Source organism: Coturnix japonica, chromosome 5 (genome assembly GCF_001577835.2).
Source record: "Coturnix japonica isolate 7356 chromosome 5, Coturnix japonica 2.1, whole genome shotgun sequence".
Taxonomy (NCBI): Eukaryota; Metazoa; Chordata; class Aves; order Galliformes; family Phasianidae; genus Coturnix; species Coturnix japonica.
The window spans coordinates 51,655,935-51,682,288 of NC_029520.1; the positions used below are offsets into that span (position 1 = coordinate 51,655,935).

A 26,354-nucleotide genomic window follows, 5' to 3' on the forward strand; every position below is an offset into this window, starting at 1 on the left:
AGGAGGGCAGAAATAACAGGAAATGTGCTGGTTCTAATAAAATTCACAGTTCACCTTAGACACACTCAGCATAGAATCACAGGATGGTTTGGGTTGGAAGGGATCTTTAAGACCACCCAGTTCCAACTCCCTGCTGTAAGCAGGGACACCTCCCTCTAGAGAAAGTCCTTCACAGCCCCATCCAGCCTGGCCTTGAAATTTCAATGCTCCAGTTGTTTTGTTCATTTGCTACTTGTTTTTAGTGTCCCGAGGCATACAGTTTTAAGGCACAACTCCTATAACACGAAACCTTCAAATGTTACATTACCTACAGAACGTTGCTCTGGAAAACATTTCTGTAACCCTAAACCAAGAACTTTTCTCATTGACCATAAACCACATCGGACACATCAGCTGTTGACCCTGGACATAGAAGCTGCAAGGGAGTCACAACCCATGATTTCCATCCTCCTGGAAACCAGCACGTGTCAGCATGTTGGCACACCCTGAGATCAGGGTGTATGTTAAGTGGGAGAAGAATGCTGTGCAGCCCAACAGACCCCAACGGGACATCAAACAAGCTGCTGGAGGCCCACCTGTTTTGTTGGAGAGTCGGAAGGACACCATCTTATCAGGGATGCTGCAGACATTCCTCACTGAGGCGATGCAGCTGTAGTTGGCGTAGTCCTGAGGTCGGAGGTTCTTCAGCTTCAGGATCTTCGTTTCCCCCTGGGAGAGCAAGAAAGAGCATTAGGAAAAACCTGTGGAGGGGGAGCCAGGAGGACTTAATTATGTCAGACCTTGTTTTTGACCCACAGCTCACAGAGAAGACAAAAAAGCAAACTGAAGAATGTCCATTGTCCGGTGTTCTGCTCAAGCAGCTACAAGTTTTGATTTCCAGATACTTTGAGAAATGCATCTTAAATGTTGTTAAATAACGTCATGAGCATCAACTGCCTGGGTATATCTAGGGGAGAATGCTGCAGTTTGTGAAACAGAGGTAAAGAAATCACAAAGATAAGGTACAAGAGAAGATACAGATAGCAAGAAAAAAAAAGAGACTGTCATTAAATCAAGCTCAGTCCATGTTTGGAGCATGGGAACTGAAGTGCTTTGTACGTACAATCAGTCCCACAAAAATGATGTGATTAAAATCAGGCTGACACTGAATCAGTGTTTGCACGATCCAGGTATGGAATGGCTGATCCTGAGGATCAAGATACTGCTTTGAAAGGAGGTTTACATGGACTAGAGAAGGGCCTGATCCAGGACAGTGGGAACAACATTACCCAAGTTATTAAGTTCTGGTTTGGAGCCAAAGAGCAGCAGCTCAGTCCTTAGCTGCGGACTCCAAGTTGAACTGGTGGGTTGAACTCACGATGGTATTCTGGATCATGTCCCTAGATTGCAGAGATTGGTAAAAATACATATATTTTCTCCACTGGTTTGTATAATTAGTCTAATTATGTCTAATTGTGTAATTATTGTAAATACAGCAAATCCAATCTTGTTCCGAGGCTGTACAATTACAATGTGCAACGAGGAGGATGCAAACTCTTTGGAAACAAATCTGCATCAAGATTTCCATTTTGAAAAGTTCAGTATTTCAACCACTGACACAGATGAGGATACACACATTTGCTTTTACTTTGTATTTGGGTTGTTTTATTCCCCCCATGGCAGCTAAAAGAAGTAGTTGACATTACCTGATTCATCAACAATTCTGTGCTAAAAGTTCAAGAATTCCCTTTTATTTGCCCAGTTTTCAAAGGGTCTTCAATGATTTCCTACAGCACGGAATCTATTAGAAATAAAATGGCCTTCGAATACCAGCCCAGGCTGCTCAGGGCTCCATCCAACCTGGCCTTGAACACCTCCAGGGATGGACGGGGCATCCACAGCCTCTCTGGGCAGCTGTTCCAGCACCACACCACTCTCACAGTAAAGAACTTAAACACCTCTCTTCCCACCAGCCCTTACGTTGTTACATTATCACATGCAGAACCAATCACGCAGAGATGTGCAGTGGACATTTATGACTCTTAAACCTTTAATTACATTCTTTCCCTATATAAACATATATCAGATCTTGTAGGCACCTTGTAGGCACACAAGGTACACTAATTCAACCAGACCTCAAATAAATCAAAAAACATTATGGATAAGCTTTGGAATACAAAGAGCACATTTATTCATTACCCTAACCCTAACCTTACCCTAACCCTAATCCTAACCCTACCCTAACACTAACCTTACCCTAACCATAAACCTACCCTAACCTTACCCTAACCTAACCCTAACCCTAACCCTACACTAACCCTAACACTAACCTAATCCTAACCCTAACTCTAACCCTAACCCTAACCCTAACCCTAAACGTAACCCTAACCCTAAACCTAACCCTAACCCTAACCCTAACCCTAACCCTAACCCTAACCCTAACCCTAACCCTAAACCTAACCCTAACCCTAACACTAACCTTACCCTAACCCTACCCTAACCCTAGCACAGACAGAAGTCATAAGGAGAGCGCCTCCACTAACCTAACAATCTTTTGTTTCTTTTTTCTTTGTTTTTTAATATTGAATCTAATTTCATGTGACACATTTTATTAGATCCATTCTTACAAGATGATAGGAATTTCATCACCGGCATTTCCATACTGAGATACTGAAAGGCAAAGAGGACCCCCCTCAAGGGCCTCTCTCGCTTTCTAATTAAATCGTAAAAGTAGACTCATTTACACACTTGAGTCCAAAGAAACAAGCCACATGTTTGCTAAACTGAATCTGTACTCATTACATTAAAAATAATTTCATCACTTTTAGGAGACCAATAACTTGACTGTGTAATCTAATTCTCATCTCTGCAAGGTTCTGGGCTACGCATTTCTCAGTAGAATACCAAGCCATGGTAGCGATATAAAGCTGTCAAGCATAATAGGAAGAAAAAATGAAGGTGCTCTCAAATCATTAGCTGAAAATTATTTATGAAATTTGCAGCTTGCTTTCTATTCTGAAGACCAAATTACCAGGCAGTTTTCACTTGTCTTTACTCATTGTTGCCTGAGACTTTACAAAACAACATTGCTTTTTGGGTGGTTTTTTGCAAGCACCGTTGCACACAATTCTCCCCAGACACTGGGATGTGCCACCTTTTTATTTGGAGACTGTGTAAGTGTGCTAACAATAAATTAATCTGATCTAACTTGACAGACCCTTTTGTTGGCCCTGTCTGCTCTCGTGGCTCTGAGCAATGGTAGGAAGATGTACAAAAAGCACTGCCTTCCATTTTTGCCACATCATCCTTCGAGTGTGCAAGTCTGGAACAAAACGACTTGTATTCAAAGCACTGAAAGGTAGAATAATAATAATATAATAATTTAAAAATCCCCAAACTGGGTTTAGCCTACTGAAAATGCTTCTGAGGCTGCATCTTCCGTACAGAACTGTGTAACATTAGGAAACAGCAGTCAAGGCAGAGGACGGGGCCTGCAAGCCAAAGCAAAATGACTTAGGGATTCCTGTAGATAGCATTCACTGTGCATCTTATTGCAGCCTCCTGCCTCCTCATTTCCCTATCAACAATTCAAAGGCATCTTTTCCATGAGCAAGCAGTGAAACAAATCAGGGTGCAGATGCCAGCAGGGACGGGCAGACAGAACTGCTGCACGTCCAGCTGCAAAGCCTCTGTGCAAGGAGGGATGGAGCACCGCCCCGTGGCTCCTACCTGTGTGAAGAAGGGCTCGTAGATCTCTACTCCCTTATCGGAGCCCTGCAGCAGCACCTCCTGGCCACGTCTCCAGCTGTACCGGACGGGCGGGTTGGAGTTGGCCACGCACCTGAGGAACACAGTTCTCTCATAGTAAAACTGCTCTTTCGCTTCGCCGATGCTCTGGTGGACCGTCACTATTGGGTCATCCAGATCTGGAAAGGCAGAACACAGAACCAAGGTCAAGTCAGGCTGCAGCCCATACAATAGACATGATACAATGGTAGCATCCTTCATTTCTGATTTCACTAATATTTAGGTTTTGCTCAGTTTTCATCTTCACTACTGATTTCATATGTATGATTTCAATTTAAACATTTCTTAGACAAAATAGTTTATCAAGCTTCGGTAATAAATAGTCAGATTCATTTGCATCCTAATGGCAGGATCCAGTAGAACGCTGATCGTGTTCATGCATCCATTTTCCTTAAAAGCAGCAATTTAATACAGCAATTTAATGCATATTTCCTTATTTTGGTTCTACGCATTGAACTTCAGGCAGGTAAATTCATCCAGGCTTTACAACACACTTCTCTTGATTAAAACACAGATATCATATAATTACTCCCACCACATCATCACAGAGAAAATTAATTCCCCAGAACAGAATTCGTTCATTTTAAATTCAGAAGAAATAGAGATAGCCAATGGAATGTAGATACACTTAATGAATGACATTGAGGCTTTATTCTGCCAAGAACAAGTAGACCCCTGTCTGTGGAGGTTTGCTATAGTTCATTGCAAGTAAAGACAGCAATGGCTGTTGTTATAATGGCTGTTACTCATTCCTAGCTAAAAACATTCAACCTCCAATCAATGTGGTCAGCAGTTCTGCACTGAGCTTTATGGAAGAGCTTTGCTGCCCAATGAGCTGGCAGCCAACATGGGTCGCTGCCCATTGTAGCAGCCCATACACCACAGGATGTCGGAGCAATTACCCCTATTATACCCACACTGATGCTGTTTGTGTGCACACAACTATGGCACATTTCCACGTGCATCTCAACCTTGCTGGGAATAACTGCACAATGTTGTTAGCAGCACTTACTAATTTTTTTCTCTTTAAAAATAAAATATAAATAACACATCAGGTAGTGCTTAATTATTTACCCAGAAACACAACCCTATCATTGCAAAGGTTCATTACACGTGAGTGCCTACCCAAATAGAATGCACCACAGCTGAGGCCATGATTCAGCAACACACAGAACTCCAAGATCAAGCCTCATCCCAACCACCAGTGCCAAAGGGAACGGTGCTGTGTCCAAAGGCACCCACACCTCCATCCCCCTTCAGCACCAGGTTGGGTACCTTGGTAGAAGCATCACTCTTTTTTTGCTCCATCTGAATAGCTTACCGTATTTCCATAGTCCATATTGAAAAACAGACTGCACTTATTCTGCCGAAGCTTATACTTGCATTTGTGTAACAAGAAAAAAGCTCGAATCTCTCAATCATAAACAAAACATGTTCCAAAGTTTGGAATAACTCAAACAATAACACCTTGCGATGGTGTATGGATTGTAAGTAAATGTTATCTTCTCCCTACCCTACAAAACACTTTAGTGAATATCACAGAATCAAATTATGAAACTGTTGTTCCAGATTAGGATGGCATTTTCTAATGAGATCTCATTTTTGTTTTAAAGGTTACTTTAAACCAGAGCAGCATTTGCAAAGGGATAGGATTGCGGAAACGCCATCTCCTACTCTACAGTGGGAAATAAAAGGAAGAAAATCAGACTGCTTCAGTTTCTAGGCCCATACACCTGCAGAGATCCAAACCCTGTGCCATGATCCTGCCTAAAAAGTCATTTTGAGAATGTTGCTCAGGCCTACACACACTGCATGGCTTAAAGCCTAAACATGGGGATAGAGATTGAATCATAGAAGTGCTGAGGTTGGAAGGGACCTTAAAGATCACCTGGTTCCAACAATAAATGAGAAGCCTATGGGTGTAATGGCTAACACATGGTAGCATGAGGCTGATTGAACACGGAACAGCTTGCATGAAGTCCTGGTGGAAAAGCTGAATGTCAACCCTACATCCATGAAGGCTGGTCACATCCCAAGCTGCAGCAGTGAGAGTGCAGCACATCCAGGGCAGCGATCTCCCCTCCATCCACACCTCTGAGACATCCCATGCCAGTACTGATCCATCTCCGTGACTGAAAGATGGATGCACTGGAGTGAAAACAGAGGGCACCAAGAACCAGAGGTCTGAAGCAGGGGACATACAGGTGTGGACTAAGGGGGCTGAATTTGGTCAGTCTGGTGGAGAAAGTGTGGAGGAGTGACCCAGTTGGTCTTTCTTTGACTGATTACAGTCTACTGTAGGGAAGATAAAGGTCAACTCTTCCTAGAAGTACAGAGCAAAAAAATAATGAAGCAACAGGAATGTGCAGCACCCTGAGAAATTATTCCTGGCTGAAGGTGAGAAATTCCTCATGAGATCAGACAAGTGCCTGGGTAGGGTCCCAAAGAGACTGTGGGATCCCTGTCCTTGTTGGTGGTCAAAGCCTGACATGCCCTGGAGATGGCTGTGGTTAGAACAGGGGATTGGACCAGAGGTCCTTGGCCTACGTTATTTGGTGATACCACAAGGTGATGCCATCCCTTCCTTGTGCTGCCTGCCCTCTGGCAATGGGTCTCTGCTGGGTGTGCTCCAACCCCCAACAACAACCAGCTCTCCTCTGCAACAGAGAGAAGCATGCACCCTCTGTCCACATAGCCCTGTAGTATGACATAGGATGGATGATAACAATACAAAGAAACCTCAAAGAAATCTAGTTTGGGAATAGAAACGCAGCGAGCCTTCTGCCAAAGCATTTCATAATGGTTAATTAATACAAAACTGGCACTGCAGAACATGGCTGATGTTTCCATCAGCAGTTGGGAAGATCTCAACAGCTGCACCACAGCAAAAGAAGAAGCACTAATAGGAAACTAAATAATGCTTGCAATTGTTGTCAGATTTCACCAAACAACTGCTTGCTCTACTGCTGTGCAGGGTTAGACAAATGTTTTACTGCCTTGTTATATAAGACCATATTTTGCTCAGACAGTGTGAGAGCTGCAAACACAATACAGAATACATTTCTCATAATGCTGCCAAGGTATTCTGCAGAGCTCTTACGGTGGAGACAGGCCAGTGCCAATGTGACAACCTCTGGGCTATCTTAAAGCCACCCGATCAATGTGGCACTGATGCCCACTTATCAGACCTGGCTGGAGCTCCAGTTTTGCTGTTTAATTGAATTGTCACAAATATTTAAAGAAAGAAAAAAGAAAGAAAAACAGAAGGACATTTAAAGCTTGGTGCATAGATGTAAGTACCCATGGGCGACTGTTCTTCCACAGCATCAAGTGAACAGCCAAGGCTTCAGCCCTGGGAGGAAGCCATTGACTTCAGGTATTGCACACCATTAACCTGGGAAAGAGTGGCAGACACTGAAGAGACAGGGAGATCTCACTGCAAATGAGACAGGCTTAGCACCCAGGAGCTCGACAAGATGCATTTCTGGTTTCATTTCCAGGCTGATCAAATTATGAAGAGTTAACAGAATAATCAGTCTCCAGATTAAACTGAAGTCATGGGTGTTGCTATGTAGTCGAAGTCTACTAATTAAAACGAAAATAATTACAGAAGTATGTTTTCCACGGAGGTTTATGCCATCATTAGGTTCAATTTTTCAGTCTTTAATCTTTGAATTGAACCAAACACTTTCTGAAGCCCAGATGGCACAGGCATGTTCAACGCTGCATTGATAAATTTCCCTCCGTACATCCCCATGCTCTCAAGCAATCCCAGCCTCAACTGTTCAAAACGGGTCTAATCTAAACGGGTTGGGAATTGCAGCGCTGTGGTTGGGGGTGTTGGTGTAGGAGGTGAACAGAAGAGTGGCAGATAGAATGAATACCCCCTGTATGCTGAATGGCAGAGCACTGGAGAATCATCCTGGCTGTGGGCAGGGAACATGGACCATGTGTTGCAGCCCTCGGCTGAGCTCCAGGGTGTTTCATGTGGGCACTGTGAGAGTGGGACCACGGACTGCATTTGCTATATCATGTTTTTCCAGCTGCTGGGACTACACAGCTTGCTGATTTCATTTGTTAATTAGCTGCCTTTGTCTTCAAATGCTCAAAGCAAGCGATGTTTGGAAGTCAAGATAATAATAAATAGACCACGCATCTGGTAGACGGATTGAAACTGCCTCATCAAGACACCCACAGAGGAGGCAGCAGTGGTGCACGCATCCAGCCTGCCTAACTTCATTCTTACACTGAAAAATACAAAGTTCTTCCCACAGTTTTCCTCACTTTAGCCTGCTTGGCCTAACATAAGCTATCAATACGTAGGTGGGTTTTAGCTGTTCATGGTACGGTATAATATAAAGCAGTTGCAGTTGATTCAGAAAATGGATAAAAATCCAACAAATGTGTATTTCTGCGTACCTGCAGGAAGGATAACAGACTATCTTGTCTGCCATCCATCAGCATGGAGCACAGCTCCAAACAAGCTGGCTGGAGGCCAGAAACAGGGGAGCCAAGTTTTATGCAGCCCTTTGTAAGAGATTTGTGATGCATATGCAGTGCTGTCCTACACACGCAGCACACAGAGAACCACTGAAAGCTCGCATCATTTACAAGGACAGAGCCCCTAAGGCGGCCAAGCCTCCCTGTGAGCTCCAACAAGGCCAGCACTGTGACCTCGGCAGATCCCTGATGAGCTTATAGTGACCTCCAATAGCATTCTGCAAGGATCAGACACGTGCTAGAAGGCTGGAAGGGTGCTAATGTCCACAAACAGAATGACCTCAACAGACATCAGTCCCCATACAGACCCTTCTGCTTGCCACACTCTGCTGAGGGCTGGAATCTAACAGCAAAGACCTTTACTACAGTCCTGAACTTCTATGTGCATGTGAATCCTAGAATGGCCTGGGTTGAAAAGGACCACAGTGCTCATCCAGCTCCAACCCCCTGCTGTGTGCAGGGTCACCAACCAGCAGCCCAGGCTGCCCAGAGCCACATCCAGCCTGGCCTTGAATGCCTGCAGGGATGGGGCATCACACAGATCAATGGACCCATCATGGAGGCTAACAGTGCAAACAACACACCCCGGCATGGCCTGAGAGATGAATCCTACCAGCTGAAGGCACACACTCAGCATGGTGCTGAAACACGGCCAGGCTCACTGCTGGCAGTAAGATGGAGTAACACAATTTACTTCTGTACATAGAACTGGTGACCTGAGTACAGGATCCTAATGGGGTGTCAGCCACTGCTATGGGAACATTCAGAAATAAAAGGGCACACAGAAAAGCAACAGAATAGTACCTATGTACTGGAGAAAGTACTTACGACTTTACTTGCAGGAAAAGATATAAAGAGACAACACATTTATCAAAACCAAGAGTGAACTGTAATTTCATTATAGGATATAAGCATCTCTTGTTGGGAAAACAGCGGGGACAAAAGAGCTCTTTTGGCTCCTGGTAAGATATACAGCAAGCAGCAATAGCAGTAAACAGAAGGAAGCCCAAGGATGCTGATGGCTGTATCCACATATAAAGCGTGTAAGAAACAAGAGTGAAAGCCACTCTGCAAGGATGGGCAGATAACAGGAGAGCAGTTATGAAAGCAGCCCTAAGGGACGACTCTGCCACAGGGCTCTCACTTGCCAGAGATTTCTCTTTCTTTTCTGAACTGAGGTGCAGCTGCTAAAATCCCACTCACCTTGGAGGAGACTCAGGAGATCACCCAGTCCACACCTTCCTTCTCTCCATCCTGATGATGCCATTCATTTTGCATCATCAGCAAACATTAATAGCAACAAATTATTACAGCATGGAAATGCAGCTGAAGCCAAAAGAGGGGCTGAGGTTTGTTGCCTTGACTGCCTATCTGCCATATCCCCATTCCCCAACACCTTCTCAGCTTTCCTGTGGCTCTCAACAAATTTTCGAGTGGGGATTGAGATCCCAAAGACGTTGAACCTCTGCCATGCTTTATGGTATCAGTGCATATGTGTGGGGAGAAGCCAGCACTGGAGGAAGGCTTGAGCCAGCTGAGAAGCACCTCCCTATGCACTGCCTACTCTCCTTCTGCAGCTCACCCTGCACAAGCTGACTCCTGGCTATGAGCCTTCTTGCACATCTTTTGCTTCTTGACCTTGACAGGCTGGAAAGCTGGGCTCGGGTGAACCTAATGAGGTTTAACACGGTAAAGTGCAAGGTTTTGCACTTGGGCCGGAAGAACCCCAGGCACCTGTACAGGCTGGGAGGAGTTGTCATTGAGAGCAGCTCGGCAGAAAAAGACCTACGGGTCCTGATAGATGAGAAACTAACATGAGCCCAGCAGTGCGCTCTGGCAGCCCCGGAAGCTGGGATCCTGGGCTCCATCAGGAGAGGGGTGTCAGCAGGGATAGGGAGGTGATCGTTCCCTCTCTCTCTGCTCTGTGGAGGCCCCATCTGGAGTGCTGTGTCCAGGTGTGGGGCACAAGAAAAACATGGAGCTTTTGGAATGGGTCCAGAGGGAGGGACATGAAGATTCTCAGGGGCTGTAGCACTCCCTATGAGGACAGGCTGAGGGAGTTGGGTATGTTCAGCCTGGAGAAGAGAAGTTGCGGGTGACCTCATTGCAGCCTTTCATACCTGAAGGGAACTTATCCCAGGAGGGGAGTAAACTCTTGGAAAGGGCTGACAATGAGCAAGGACACACAGGGAAATGGTTTTAAATTAAAAGAAGGAAAAATTTAGGTTGGATGTTAGGGGAAAGTTCTTCACTAGGAGAGGGGTTAGGCCCTGGAACAGGCTGCCCAGGGGAGGTTATGGATGCCCCGTCCTTGGAGGTGATTCAAGACCAGGTTGGACGGGCCCTGGGCAGACCTGATCTAGTAAATGCGTATGTTTGGTGGCCCTGCTAGGCAGGGGGGTTGGAACTACATGATCCTTGAGGTCCCTTCCAACCCGGGTCATTCTGTGATTCTGTGATTCTGTGATTAGATAAAGAAAACAAAGCAAAGGAGCTTGTCTCTGGTCATAATGCAGCAACCCATACAGGGCTTCTCTAGAGCAACAGCAAAACCTCACCCTCACCTTCTAGAGGAGCTTACAAAGCAGCCCACACATCAGGGAAGTTTCCAGACACAAACAGCTGGCAGAGGGGGAGCGCTCCCAGATAGCAATAGTAAATGTGAAAGACGTTGTAAGCCATAAACTCAGCTTTGTATAATCTCGGCTTGTTTCTATTAAGTCTCCGATCAGATTCCTGCAAACAGACTGAATGTTCAAGCCATTAACATGGTCTATCTTTCCACTCTGGGGATATTTACAGCATCAATTATCTCAAACCTCATCTGACACGTACTTATCTCAGACTGATCTAACTACAGCTATTACCATGTGTTAGAGACAGTTTTAATTTAGAAAAAGGAATAGCATAAAAAGCGTTCAAATAACCTTACAGAGCTCACTGGATCTTTCTGAGGATGAAAATAAAACAAGATCTGCATGCGCAGCCAGGTAATGCTGGGGAATTAATACTCTAATTAACTGTAAGACCTTTTTTTTCCTGAGATTCAAAAATACCGAAGCCAGGATTATTATATTGAACAAATTCTGCAAGGTACTTCCTCAGCAGCCATTCAGGGCTAATTAAACATCATTGAAATGAGCTCAACATGAAAATATAAATCTTCCTCGGCTGATCCTAATATAAATTTTGCATTTCCATTCCTGCATGCATGATTATTTCATCTCCACTTCTTAATTTTCACAAGCAAGGCTGTCAGTATGCATTAGAAGCCTTAATGGTGTGTTTACTGTAAGAGGTCACGCACACAGGCATTGCAATGCAGCCAGCAGTGCTGCAGTTTCTCCTGCTCCCACCTGACCTACGCCGCTCCTAGGAGTCACTCTTTTCCATTTGCCTCCTATCAATTATCCCTTCCTTAACGAGAGCTGTCAGTGCTCTGTGTTAACATGTGCCCTAACCGAATAGCTGCGGTACTGCAACAGAAGTAAGATTTATTATTCCCATGACAACACTCACCAATAACTGGCCCAACCGCATGCATGCAGGCATGCATTTAACCTCACTAAACCATCAGCACCCAGCACCACTCCTGGTTGAGTGGCACCAGGTGGCAGCGCTGGGGTTCTTGGTGCAGCATCTCTCAAGCTCCCATTCCCAAGTCCAGCTCACATTTACTAATGCCATAAACAACGCTCTTACCCCAAGCCAGCTCCACTGCATTCCACATCCATTGTGAGCATCAGTCATTAATGCTTCTTGAGAAACCCCGCTATTAAACACAGGGCCCAAGAACCCCCAAATCCTTCTGAGGCCCAACATGGCCATTCCCAATGGTTTGATGTTTTGTGACTGTAGCATGTTGCTTCCCCTTTGAGGTGGCTGCACAGCCATGCTGGTGCTTGGGTCTCTGCTAAAGGCCCACATAAAGCTTTTAGCCTGCCACTGAACCACCATAACCTTTTTATTTGGTGAGGTTTATCTGAATTTATGCAGCAAACATGCACTGGCCTCATGCTTACAGACACATAAACAAACAGCTCATGATGATTTGTGGTACTTTGGTAATGGGAGGACAGCTGGACTAGATGATCCTGAAGGTCCTTTCCAACCTTGTGATTCCATAATTCTATGATAAATGTGCTATTTTCTGCAGAGAAAACAAAGTATCAGGGACACACTGCGATATAATCAGACTAATAAAAAGATTAATATGAGAGTTTGAGACTCTTTGTGGAGCCAAAGGCTCCGTCCTGCATTTCCTTCATGCTAGACTTGATTTCATTGAAATTGCTGTAATTTTAATAAAATCACTGGATCATTTTGAATATCTGTTCTTACTGCTTCTTGGTTTGTGCCTTCTGATACCCTTCACAATGGAAGAAACAAGCAAACACAAAAGAAACAGCTTGCAATGCCGTGCTCAGGTGATGTTTCAAGCCTGCAAACCCCAGATGCAAAAAGTTTCCTGTATTTATTGCCGAGTCCCACAGTGAGAAGTAGAGTGACTACAAATGAAAACGTTTCATGTCTGATGGAAGGGTCCCTCCCTTACACTGAGGTTCATTTCCCCTGAGCAAGAGAAAAGGGAAATAAGTGGGAAGCTTCCTGTGGTGCAATGTGTATCAATTGGAGCAGCTGAGCTACATCAATCCAAACACGACCAATTATCCATGAGCTTTTGGAGGAGGTTTTTGGGGTACCATTCTCAACTCTAACACAAGCTCACTTTAGAGCTCTTCAGCTGCTCTCTACACACCCCCTGGCCCTTCATCCTGATTATTCTACAAGTTCAAGGGGAGAATAAACTATTAGGTGGTTCCTTGCTATGAATCTGCTTTGAAACAGTTAATGCCCCATAGAAATAATGGACATGTGTAAAGCAAAGCAGACCAGAGCATGGAGAATTAAACTAAGGAAAAACTTACATTCCCATCAGTGCCTACTTAGGCCCTTATTCTGACATATCTGACTGTTTGACTGGCCATAAGTTGATAAATGTTAGGTTTGACCATTCTTTCTTAGTTCACAACAATGAGCACTATTTACTGCGCAGTTCCTTATAAACAATAATCCTTGCAAAGTGCATGTACAGCTCAATCAAAGAGGGGGAAAATGGGATAAGTCCACACTAGGACATTGCCAGCTCCTGCTATGCTGGGCTGTTAGCACAGAGTTAATCAATATTAATCAAAGATCCTTTGGAAAATGAGTTTTTCCCTGCGAGCACTGAGAAACCAAAGGGAATGGTCTTGCAGTTGACAAATGGCTCCACTGAAAGTAGAAGAAAAAAAGAGATCTGTTTTTAATGCTCTCCTTATAGACATTGCTGTTACTAACAACACCATTTGACATCAGACTGGATACGCAGAGCTGAAACGCTCATTTCCCCATCAGTGCTCTACCAGTCCCATAATTAACACTCACTGCAGGGATTTTCCTTCTTTCCCAATGACTTCCCCAAGACAGCTTGCCCACTGCACTCTCATTTTAGCAACCTCTGCCCCCTAACAGCTTCCCGAACCTCCAGGACAGCAGCACCTGTGCATCTGAAAGTGGGGGAACCTGTCTGCAAAACAGCTTTATCAACACCCAGCAAAGCAGGTGGGAGCATCGAGAGACCTGTAAGGTGCCTGAGGCCATGGATGGGCATCCAGCCCATATCAGTGGTGGGGCTGAGGGGCTGCAAGGTGCATTCCAACCCGACCGTGCTGTGATTCTATGGTTCTGTGAAGGCAGTTGTGCTGCTGAATGCTTCCAGATGAATTTCCCCACCTGCAGCAATGGCTTGGGAAGCACAGTCAGCCCATGCACAGGCCAGGAGCACCTGAGTGCCAGGCCAGGCCAGAAACAGGCAAATCAACACAACTGAAAGGGTTGAATTGATGAGTCCAATGAACAGAATCTGACTCCTGCCTCTGAACACACCAACATTTTTCACATGGCAAGTGCTCTCTTTAATGTTGAGATCTGCAGAATCTGCCTCGTTACCTTGAGAAACACGTGCTGCCCTCATTTATCTTTCTCTGTGCCATCTCCCTAGCAGGGATACAATACCAACTGCAGCAACCTCAGCTCTCCTCTGCCTTGCTCGTGTATGAGCCAGGCTTACAGGAAGGAGCCTCTGCTTCACATGGTGCCTCTCATAGGGCCTGACAGGGAAGTAAGGTAAACAGCAGAGGTTCAGGAGTAGAGTTTATTGACCTTCTTCTATTTACTTTCCAATCAGTATTTGTCTGTCCAGGACGGGAGGGTTCCAAGACTGATTCCCTTTGATGCTGTGCAAAAGATGAGGGCATCTGGTCCATCAGCTGCTTAATAGGTGATCAGCTGATGTTACTATATGCAAGGCATGTGAGATAGGAGGTTATTTATAACCTCTTTGATCTACTGCAATTAACTTTCTTTCATTTTCTTTTTGACAATTCACAGGTTGAGTGCTGAGTTTGGATTTCATTGTTCTACTCTGCCATTTCGTTTTCCTCCCATTCAAGGCAATCGAAGAGATCAGAGTAAACGGTGAAGATAAAGACCTGGGAAAGCTTTTTGATCCAGCTTAAAAGCAGCAACGAGGTCTTTGCATTGTGTGGCATCATTTTAAACCTCTGAAGAAAGCTCACGTTCTTTTCCATCTACAATTTAGTTTATAGCGTGAGGTGGCGGTGCAGACTTAGAACCAGGACAGCGCTAACAGCTGTGGCTGAAGGCAACTCTGGTGGTCACCATGCTCAACTCCCTGCCCAGAGCTGCTCCAGCTTCCAGGGGAACCATCTGCTTTGTGTGTAATGGATCACCCAATGATGGAATTGACCAAGTGGTCCATAATTTTCATCTATTAAAGAGGGAAAATGGCTCAACAGGCAGCACTTGGAGTTACCAGGAGGCATTTTAATACTGAGTTAATTCACATGCACAGCCAGCTGAACGGCTCCAGAGTTTACATTCAAGATCTCTATAAGCAGCGTTACAAAAGCAGCTCTATGAAAACAGAGTGCTTTTGACTAGAATTGACTTCCCCCAAGGTGACTTTGCTTGCTCTGAGTTCCTCCCTAATTAAGTTATGGAAATAAATACAATTCCAGTACAAGCACGTGGTTAGTATTGCTCATATATACCATTTAACAAAATCAGAAATGGTGATAAAATGCAAATAACGTTCCTTTTCTTTATCTATTAAGCAAAGCCAGAGAACAAGTGGTCACACAAACAAAGCTAATGTTTCCTGTACAATACTCACGGTGCAACATCTTTAATATTCTAGACCATTCTTCCAAAGAAGGGAAGTCATTTTAAGATGCCTTCTGCATTTTGCCTGTGCTCCCCATCCCCATAGAAAAGCAGTAAGGAAGGTCGCTGCTTGGTTCCAGAAGATCCCAGTTAACTGATTATCCCTGAACACATCATCACTCTCTGCTTCTGTTATCTGCACTGCCCGGACCTAATGCATAATGGCTCATTTAAAAAGCTAAATTCAATGATGGAGTAGCCCAGCAAATAATGACTGTACTTGCAGAAATCAGGTCATCACCAAATCACCCCTATCGCTAACAGATGTGAATTAGGTGTGGTTGAACGCTCCTGATTGGACTCCAAGCCCTTCTTTGATCAACACACCAAAGGCAGCATCAAGTAGGTCATTAATGCTGCCACATCTGGTATCCTGCAATGAGCGGTGGGCTGGAGTACGGAAGTAGATAATGTGGATAACAGCACACACTGCAGGGGAGAGGCATAGCGGGATGCCGCCTGAATTTCAGATGGTACCCACTGTAGAATTATTAGGGTGTATTTTACAATTTCCATATTTAAAAGGGGCAGTATTCACTCTGACAGCCCCTGACCCGTCCTTCCGTTCTTTCAGAAAAGGAATAAAAATACCCCACTCCCCTTTTATGTAGCAATTTCCTTGACATGTTGACATGTCAGTGCTGCACTGAGTGTCTCCCAACCCCCATTTTAAGCAAAAATTTTGGTAAGGGAGCAGAGCAGTGATAGCAACAGGGCCTGAGGGAGCACAGGGAGCTGGGGTCAGGTGGGACACACTGCCATCTCTCTGATGGCACAGCAGTGACGTGGCAGTGCCATTGCTGGACTAAACCCATTGGAGAACATGAGCCACGCCACATAGCAGCACTGTGCAGATTGCCCACAAACAGCTGTTTTGCTTCTAAATACTCCGCACAAACATAAGCGCTGTGAATTACTCCTCTTCTTGTGCCCAGGGGTCTGATTGTTAAGTATTAAGAGTTAGCACAGACTTACTAAAAAAAAAAAACAAAACAGGGAAATGGCATCCTCTGCACCTGCCTTTTACGCTGTAGGAGCTGAAGCACAGTTTTCCTAGGCAGTGCTTGCAGGTGGGCTTGGGCTGGGAACAACAGCTGGGTAGGACAGCTGAGTGCGATGCTTTGCACCACGTTCCCTTCTGGCACAAGGATAGATTCCTTGCACTCGCAAAGTGCCTGAGCCTTCTGTCTGATGCTAAAAGGAGCTGAAGTCAGGACATGCACATGAGATGTGTATCCCACTCAATGATCACTTGCGGTTGCGCTCCCAAGAGACCTGCTTGCCTTCCTGACCCTACTGATGGAAATGAAATACACAGCAAATGAACAGCAGTATCCCAAGCTCTCTTTAAGACTTGTTTTATAAATATGCATGGGTAAATTGTCAAAGTTCTTCTGTGACCCGAGTCACATTAAATGCTACCATACCTTGGAAGAGCATCCTCTTTCAATGAATTAAGAAGGCCCAACTGTTTGATCCAAGACTTCCCTTGGACTGTCCTTGGCTTGCAAAGCCCAAAACCCAGTCAGACCCCTGGTCCTGGTGCTTCTTGTCTGAAGCCCAAGAGGCAGTTCAGGGAGGGACTCACCATGGGCACACAGAGCCTGGGCAGCCCTTCTGGGATGGTTCTCCCAGTGCCAGCATTGCCAGTGCCACCTCCTGTAGCCTTGCCAGGGGATGGCATCAAAAGCAACACATCAGCTATCGAATATTCGGTTCTGAGCGCAGTTGTAAACCAAGGACAGCGGCCTACAATGTTCTTCATCCAGATCTACATGACGGTGCATGACAGAAAATAGCAGATATCCATTGATCCATGGTGGGGGTGTGGGTTTAAGCCTTAGCCAGCTCTTTTGGATGCAGGACTGGAGGGATGTGGGTATTCATTTTCCCCAGCAGCATAGTATCTAAATATGGTTTAGAAAAATAAATTCGGAAGAAAACTCCCCAAAGGCTTCCTGGAAATTGCATTTTTCTTTAGGGGGGCAAATTATTGTTGCAGAAAAAACAGTGACAAGAAATTTCCCGAGGCTCAGCCCGGTGCACACAGCATGCAGCAGCACTCAGTTTGCAGGGGGATAACAGACACAGCACAACTCCTGGCCAGTAAAACCATCCATGTAAATGATGGCCTAAGCTTATTTTAAAATTGTATGTTCTTCAAATTTTTATAACCTTTATGAGAAAAGGGGGATAAAATGAGAGCATGAAGCTGGCTTATACTGACACTTCAGTTCAGCCAAGGGTACAACCTGGATGTGTTATCAGGAGGGTGGTAAACCAGCCTCTCTTTTGAAACTCAGCCTGCTTTGCTATTGTCCGTACCGCTGATTCCAATGTTTCTGCTTCAGTGTCCCCTAATTAAAATGTTACTGGTCAATATTTCCTTGAAAGCATCTCAAGGAGCTTTTTTATTCATGCATAATTGCTTCACAGATAATGCCAGAGGAACACAATCAAACAGCTGACAAATCAGCCCTCTGTCGGCGTCTTTTAATGCATTTCATCTTCATCTGTTCCATTTAAAAACAGCCAGTGCCACTCAGAGCCTTGCAGCCAGCACTGGAGCTCGGCTGGTTCAGACACAGAGGGCCCAATTCTGGTGTAACTTATTTCACACCTATGAGGAAAGGTTGAGGGAACTGGGCTTGTTTAGCTTGGAGAAGAGAAGGCTGTGGGGAGACCTCATTGTGGCCTTGCAGTATTTGAAGGGAGTGTATAAACAGGAGGGGAATGGCTGCTTGTGAGGGTGGGCAGTGATAGGAAAAGGGGGAATGGTTCTGAACTGAGACAGGGGAGGTTTAGGTTGGATCTTAGGAGGAAGTTTTTCCCCCAGAGGGTGGTGACGCACTGGAACAGGTTGCCCAAGGAGGCTGTGGATGCCCCATCCCTGCAGGCATTCAAGGCCAGGCTGGATGTGGCTCTGGGCAGCCTGGGCTGCTGGTTGGTGACCCTGCACACAGCAGGGGGTTGGAGCTGGATGGGCATCATCGTCCTTTTCAACCCAGGCCATTCTAGGATTCTATGATGATTCTACAATTAGATCTCCCCAATCTGGCAAGAACATAACCAGCACTGTATGATGGGAACTCGAGCCCAAGCGTCAACAACATGCACAGAATCCTCTCAGTGCTGGTGCATTTCTGCAAAGATAAACACTGTCCTTGCTCTGGTTTCTGCTTTGAAAATCAACTACTTCACTGACAGAAATGAAGAACACTAACAGCCTATTCACAGCTCTTTTTGAGAGATACTCTTTAGAAGCATAATACTCAACACAATGCAGTATGGTGGGCAGCACCTTCATAAAGCTCTGCATGTTCCACTGGACTTTCTGAGCTTCCCCTGCCTGCAGAGATGCATCACCTCACTGCCAGCTGCCCCGTGTCCGTGTCTGCCCATCTCTGACACCACACAGCTTTTCTTGCTGTCTAGCCTAGATCTCTCACTGCAATTTAAGCCCATCACTGCCAATCCTGTCCCCTGCAGAGCTTTTAGAAAGAAACCCCCCCTTTTTTAGTTGCCCATCTGCAGACTCCCACTAAATGCGCTCTCCCTGCTCCTTTTTCTTCCTTCCTTCACTCTGAGCAGTCCTCATGAATTATTCTACAGCTGCATCTGAAACCTTTCCTGCTCCCCAGTCACTCCTCCACCCTTTCCCAGAGGTTCCTCCTTGCTTCAGCCCACAGCAGGGATGTTACCCCACCTCCTGCAGCACTGCTGCTTCATGGAACAGTGTGGCACAGTCACAACCCCATAAATGCACCTACAGATCAGCAAAAAGAAAAGGCAAAAGATGGCTTTCCAGCATGGAAACACAGAGAAATGCAGTACTGCAAGGGTGGGAGGCAATATCCAGGCCACCACAAGAGGCAATGAGAGGCCATTTGAGACTCGCTGTTATGCAAAGTTTCAGCTTTTTCCTAATTACTGGCAGTTTAATGAGAAGCGCCTCCGGCACAATGGAGTGAGATAAAACAGAGCGCATTAAATCTGGACAAATGCTCTTACTACTCGTGATCCTACTTCCCATTAGAAGTCCTGGGTCATTCCCACCTCCCATCTACAGTATTAGGGCATACAGCAGAGTATGGTACAATCTCAGGTAAATGCAACACGGACACTTCTAGAATAAGGAAACTAAATGCATTCTTCTTCTGGAAATTCACATGGAACAGAAGTTTCTATCCACTGTACCCCAGTAACCAACCCAATACTTGACTGTGGAAACTGGAAATAGAGGAGGAAAAGCATCCTCCCTATATCCCATAACAAAGCACTTAAAACCTGGGACATATTCTTACATACAGCTGCTTCCCAGCCTCGCTCTACTTTACTTCCAGGAGAGGGTTAATTAAAGATGTTTCTTCTAAAACCATTTCTTTTGACAGGGGTCACTGTCAGAGCGGGCTGCAGTGGAGCTCAATGGAGTAATGAAGGCAGAAAACAGGGGAGAGAGTGAAAAGGAAGAGGCACGAGTAGATATCCTGCAGATCAGGAGGTAACCAGGCTCCCGTGTTACTGCAAAATGCAGATTACAGGAATGCCTGCCTTAATGCTGGAAGGCTATTTAAAAATCCATCAGAACTCTAAAATATGCTATTAGGGACTCTGCAGTCCCAACACCTACTGCATAAAAATCCCGAGCTATTAGGCAAACCAACATCACTTCAGGTCAGCCATCAGCAGGCTGCCAAGCCTTAAAATAGCAGCAGCGTTTAGAATGCTTTTCAAACAAGAGGGAAATTCAGCTGTGCAAAACTCAGCCCTCAGCTTGCAAAAGGTGTTCGGTGCAATCAGCACCCAACGCAGCTCATCCCCCAGGTGCATCCAAGTGCAGCCGATGCGAGCACTGCTCTTGCTCGCTCTGCATTGCTACAACACCCACAATAACTCTATCTTCTGCTATTGACATGGGATGCAGACACTGACTGCCACAATGCTGCTGCTTCTGACTCCCAGCTCCTGCTCCTTCGTTTGATTCCCTCGCTCTTATAAACCAGGCAAGGGCAGCAAGCAGGAGACTGATGGATGCCACTGTTCTTGAGCTGTGTTATTCCTTCACCGCCCCAGCACAGAAATGGGGAAGGCTCCTCCCCTCCTGTGCCTGTTTTTCTCCATTCCTGCTAATAAGGTCTGTCTTCCCTGCAGAGCAGCACACAGACACCGGCCTCGGTGGGATCAGAAAGAGCAGAAGGGGGCAATCAGACATCAAATGCGAGCAGCGTGTACAAACTGCACAAGCCTGCTGTGCCAGCGTGAGGTGTTCACAACAAAATCCAGCCCTGGGGAGCATCCAGGCAGCATCCACATTAGCATCCAATGAGAAATCTCCATTTCAACCTACAGCTTTTGAGGCCTTCATTTTCAGTTGCCTGTTTGAAGCAGGAAAGATATGCAAACATTACAAAATGCAACATACAGACCAGCCTAAACGATGCCTCATTCTGGATAATCAGGTCTTCTTAAAGCTTTCTACCAAAGATTCCAAAGGAAAGCACTTGCAGAAAACAAGGCTGGGGATGCTCACCAGGAAAAGTTTGATCCATGGACCAGGAATCCTGCATAACTATAAAGCATGCACAACATTTTATCATTCTAGCTCGATTCTGAACATGCCAGTGTTTTGTTGGCCTCTTACAAGCACTAAATACAACCTTTCATCAGCGTGAACAACATCAGGCTTTTTTCTGTTCTTCGGCTCGCACAAAGCTTTTCATAGGAAGAAAATAGAAATGCACAGAAGCTAGAAAGGCACTGATAACACCCAACAGCCACTGCAAAGCTATTTAATGCAGTCTGAATAGTGTGACAGCTGGGGGTGCAAAAAGGTATTGAAGTTACTGTAAGTGCTCACATTTGCATTAATATTTTATGGCACGGCTGCCTCACCTGTTCCACAATACACACTTATGTCCTTCCATGCTGCTGCCATAGACCACTGTGGTCAAATATTGTCCGTACACACTGTGCTGAGTTTTTCGTAGCCTTTTTAAACCACAGAATCACCAAAGCTGGAAAAGACCTCTAAGATATCTGGTCCAACCATCCACCTGCCAGCAGTATTTCCCCACTAAACCACCACCTTCAGTACCACACTAAAAGGGTTCTTGGACACACACCCCCAGGGATGGTGACCCCACATTCTGCTCCATGCTCCAGCCATCTACTGGGAGGACTCATCTGCCATATCAAGAGGAATGGGAGGGTTCTCCCAGGGGAAAATACAGGCACACATAGCAGCCAAAGTGATGACAGTGAGAACTCTACCCCATCTCCATTTGTTTCAAGGTAAACCCCAGAGCAGAGGTCTGTACAATACCTCGTTTCAAAGTGTCTTTTTTATTGTACCATAAAAAAAGAGGTGATGAAAGATTAACACATTTGCTTTCTTGATACGCTATTACTTATGCTTTTGTTTTATATTAATTTTCCACTTTCTGTTTTCTTTTAAAATTTGCACTGGTTATTTCTGGTCTTTCATCTTATCATGTACATGAGGACTTAGGCTTTTAATAAAGGAAAGGCCAGAAAGGAAGATCAAAGAAGATATCAATGAATATTGCTAGATACCAAAGCTGGACATTAGAAGCATCAGTGCAATCAGAACCTATCATTCACTGCAGCCAGAACAAAGCAAACACAAGTCAGAGAGGTGACACAGAAACTAATGGAGCAGCTGAAGTATATTTTCGTTCCCCACATTTTATTCCAATTGCCACGGTCAGGGGTCTGAGATAAACATCTGCAGAGAAAAGTATGGGAAAGCTGCTTCACAACTGCATGGGGTGAAGGTACCACCCAAGCCCAAACAAGTGACTTCCCCCTGCACAGGCTGAGAGCTGAGCAGAGAGGAACCTGATGGGGTTCATCAAGGGCAAGTGCACGGTCCTGCACCTGGAGAAGAATAACCACATGCATCAGAGTAAAGTTTGGGGCTGAGGTGCTGGAAAGGAGCCTGGTGGCCAGCAGGGTGACCACGAGCCAACAGTGTGCCTTGGTGGCCAAGAAAGCCAATGGAATCCTGTGGTGCATTGCAAAGAACACGGCCAGCATGCAGGAAGGTGCTCCTCCCTTCTGCTCTGCCCTGCGGAGGCACATCTGGAGTGCTGTGCTTAACATGGGGCTCCCCAGCTCCAGGCAGATGGAGAACTGCTGCAGAGAGCCTGGAGGAGAGTACAGGAGTACCTCCCAATGGGGACAGGCTGAGAGCCCTGGGGCTGTCACAGCCACACACAGACCACAGCAGCTACAAACCCTCCCCATGAACTGATGCACTCCCAGCTTCAGCAGAATGACTGTCAAAGAGCTCACTGCTGAATATCCTTCCACATCAGTTTCCCCAGGTTCTCTCCTCAGTGCCAAGTGGACTTAAGACACATAGCAGCGCCGTAGCAAGAGGGAATCACAGGGCAGCCTCCTTGTAATTCAACGAGAGCACATCATTATCTCATCTAGAGCAAAAATAGCACTCTGGCAGAAAGCATCACCTCCTCCTTGTCTCATCTAATTTAAATCCAGTTTCTCTGCCTTCTCAGGGTGGTGATCTGGGAAGGCAGAGGAGGACGGAGCACACCAAGGAGCAGTGCCAGCTCAGCCCCTTCTCTGTTCCCAGCCCTGCACCTTCATTTGCCCTTTGTGACCTCCCTCATCTCAGTTACCTTCATCACACCCACTCCTCTGACTCCCACAGCACCGCAGACAACCTCACAAGAATAAATTGGACTGCAACGTCTATTCTGCCCTACATAAATAAGTAGATCGTACGAGCTGTGTGTGTGCCTGTTTATGTCCCATTAAGAAAGAGACAAAACAAAGATACGCCTTCCTGGCAGCACATCTGAAACACTAGGGCAGCGTGCTGCTGGAGCATGACACAGAGCATGTTTACAGTGGCCCAACAGTGAAACTACTGGGAGCTAAATAATGATTGACACCACGTTTCATTCTGCATCCTCACTAGAGGGGTGAGCTTGGACTGCTGCACATGGGGACCAAGCAAGTGGCCAGAAGGGAAGGGGAGGTGATTGTCCCCATCTACTCAGCTCTTGTGAGTTCCCATCTGCAGTACTCAATATGATGACCAAAAAGGACGTTTGGAAAGCTTGTTCCACGCACTCACACATGGAAATATTCACAAAATCTTCCAATATTTTTCTAACAAAGTTTATTTATTCCATCAGAGAGTTGAAGGTTTTCTCTGGGCAGGTTGCCTGGCTGAGCCTGCTAGTTCCAGGGGGAATGCTCCTCAGTGAGGGTGCTTTGTTGGCCCAACCTGCACAGCCCTGTGCTGGTCTCGTTTAATAGCCTCAGTGGCCAGTTGGCCACGCCTGGGCAGGCCTAAGCGACAAGGGTGGAGTCAGGGCTGCCCATTTGTTGACGATCGAAACGCAGGGATGCATTGCATCACAATGCAGGGGGTGTTTAGGGCACAGTGCAAGGCAGCGCGTGCTGCATTTTTGACCTGGGCCACATGGTGAGTGCAGCAGTCAGGGGAAGGGTCGGGCTGACGAGGGATGTGGGCAAACACCGGCCCCTGTGGGAGCACACGGGCAGGTGCTTAGAACTGTCCTCTGCTCGCGCTGGCCTCGTCCTGCTGCCATCCCAGCTCCCTCGACCCACTGCTCCTCCTGAGCATCAGGCCATGCGGCTTCCTGGCCCCGCTCCCCCAGCCCCAGCTGAAGCCCTCTCTCCCATCTCTGCAGATCATGGCTTGGTGCTTTTTTCTCGCATTGGTGGTGAGGGGCTATAGTGTCAGGTTAAAACTGATGCAGGCTCATGCTCCAGAGAACGTGAAGCGGCGCGAAGTGTTGAATCTGCAATGCACATGATACTCCGCAGCACGAGGATTTCGAGCAGAGTAAATCAGCATCAGAAGCTGGTGGACATGTCATCTCTGCTTCTTTGCTCTGCTGCAGCACTGGAGATGCGTTTCAGTATGGGATGATTCTGTTGCTCTTTTGGAAAGGGTGCAGTCCTGAAAATGAAAAAGCGTGATGAACAGAGCAGCAGTGAAACAACAGCTCCAGTGGCGAGGAGGAGGCATCCGGAGTGAAGGAAGAGGAAGAGGTGGAAAAGGAGGAACAGGAGGAACATCAGGAGGAACAGGTGGAACAGGTGGAACAGTGCAGAAAGGTGGAACAGCAGGAGCAGGGTGGAAGCAGGGGGGAACAAGGTGGAACAGGAGGTGGCAGGTGGAACAGGAAAAACAGCAGGACCATGTGGAACTGATGGAACAGCAGGTGCAGGTGGAACAGGGCGGACAGCAGGAGCAGGTGGAACAGGGCGATAAGCGCAGGAAGCAGGTGAACAGGTTGAAATGGAGGAACAGAAGAAGAGGGGACGGATGAGGAAGAAGACCTTCAAGATTCAGAATTGACCAAATTTCTCAAACAGCGTGCCCTGGCAAAGGTGGAAGGAAGGGCCACCAGGGGTGCCCTATAGTGGAGGAGCTGATGAACGAGCTTGTGAAGACTTCAGATTGCTCTGGTCCACACACTTTTTCCCCGTGCGGCAGCACGCCATTGGGGGTGGCAGCGCCTTTGAAGGCTGAGTCCCCGGGAAGTGGGGACACTGTGTACTGCTGCCGTGCCTCAGAGCTCTCCCCCGGGCACACCTTCCTCTGGAGTGGGAGATGAAGGGCACGGGCTGGCAAGGAACTCCCCGCGTCCTGCGTTGGCAGCTTCAGTGCATGTGCCAAAGGGAGAAGCTGCTGGGAACGTCCGTGCTCCTCCGCACGATGGAGGAAGATGCTGAGCCAAAATTCAGGACTCAGCCTGCTACAGACTATCTGCACGTGAACTCCTACCTGGACTGTGGAGAGAACTGTGCAGTGGTTCACCGCACGGTGGCAGCAATCTGGAAGACCACCCACTACGGCACGCGCTACAGCCTGAAGGTGCTGCCTCATCCAGACGCTCCTGGCAAGCCCAGCTGGACAGTAAGCGCTCCAGCGGGGAAGAAAGTCCTCCGTCGAGCTGCTGTTTCGGGGTTGCAGCAAGACACTCGGACATGCTACCTGACCAGCCAGAACACAGCGCCGGCTTTCGCCAGCACAACCTGGGCAGAGCTGCGCTGTGGCAGAAAAGGAAGTTCTCCAGCACAGGCGGTCCAGGAGTACCGGACAGGACAGCTCCCACCTGCACTGCCTGACGTTGCTTGCCAGCATCTTAGTGGGCATGGGCTTTTCCACCTATGTCATCAAGACTCTTGTCCTCCACAGTTTGGCATCACCCTTTGAAGAAGTGGCGCAGGAAGTATTGTCCTGAATCGATGGGAGAATCTCCTGCGGTAACCTGCGCTTCTGCCTGGATGAGAAATGCTGAACCACTCTTCCTTGGCAGCAGTCGGTGCACGCTACGATTGCCCTGCGGATCCTTCCGATCCGCCAAGCCGCTCAACCTCTCAGCACTGGAGGAGGACCCGGAGTAGCCCCCCTCCATAGCGCTGCGGTGAGTTAGGTGGGTAGGCTGAAAGATCGTACACTCAGACCTGCTGCTGCTTCGGACGCTGATGAGACCTTTGTCCAACCCTCTGTGTTGTTTTGGACTAGGCAAGCTCACATCCGTGGAAGGCAGATAAGACTCTGAACCTCATTTAGCGAGGCCAGAGCGTGGCTGGTTCCGTGTGGCAGTCGTGTAACATGAGAGAAGCAGCTTTACCAGTGGAAGATCGGCCTGCGACCAAATGACTCCAGACTGGTATGGAAGAATCTGGGCGATGGAACCATTGTATCTGTGAATGCAGTGCAAGCAGATGCTTTCCCTGCTCGTTCTTACCTG

General features: G+C 46.7%; 1 protein-coding gene across 2 annotated transcripts in view; it reads right to left on the reverse strand.

Annotated features, from left to right (window-relative positions):
- The window catches only part of MDGA2 (MAM domain containing glycosylphosphatidylinositol anchor 2), a 270,122-nt gene that overhangs the window by 132,843 nt on the left and 110,925 nt on the right, over window positions 1–26,354 (reverse strand). For both annotated transcript variants that reach the window (XR_004307273.1, XM_032444620.1), the window contains exons 4-5: window positions 3,709–3,905; window positions 576–708 (exon numbers count right to left, since the gene is read on the reverse strand). Coding sequence is in view for 1 of the 2 variants with exons in the window: in XM_032444620.1 (XP_032300511.1) it covers window positions 576–708; window positions 3,709–3,905 (330 nt within the window). In the remaining variant the exon portion in view is untranslated. The remainder of the gene's footprint in view (window positions 1–575; window positions 709–3,708; window positions 3,906–26,354) is intronic.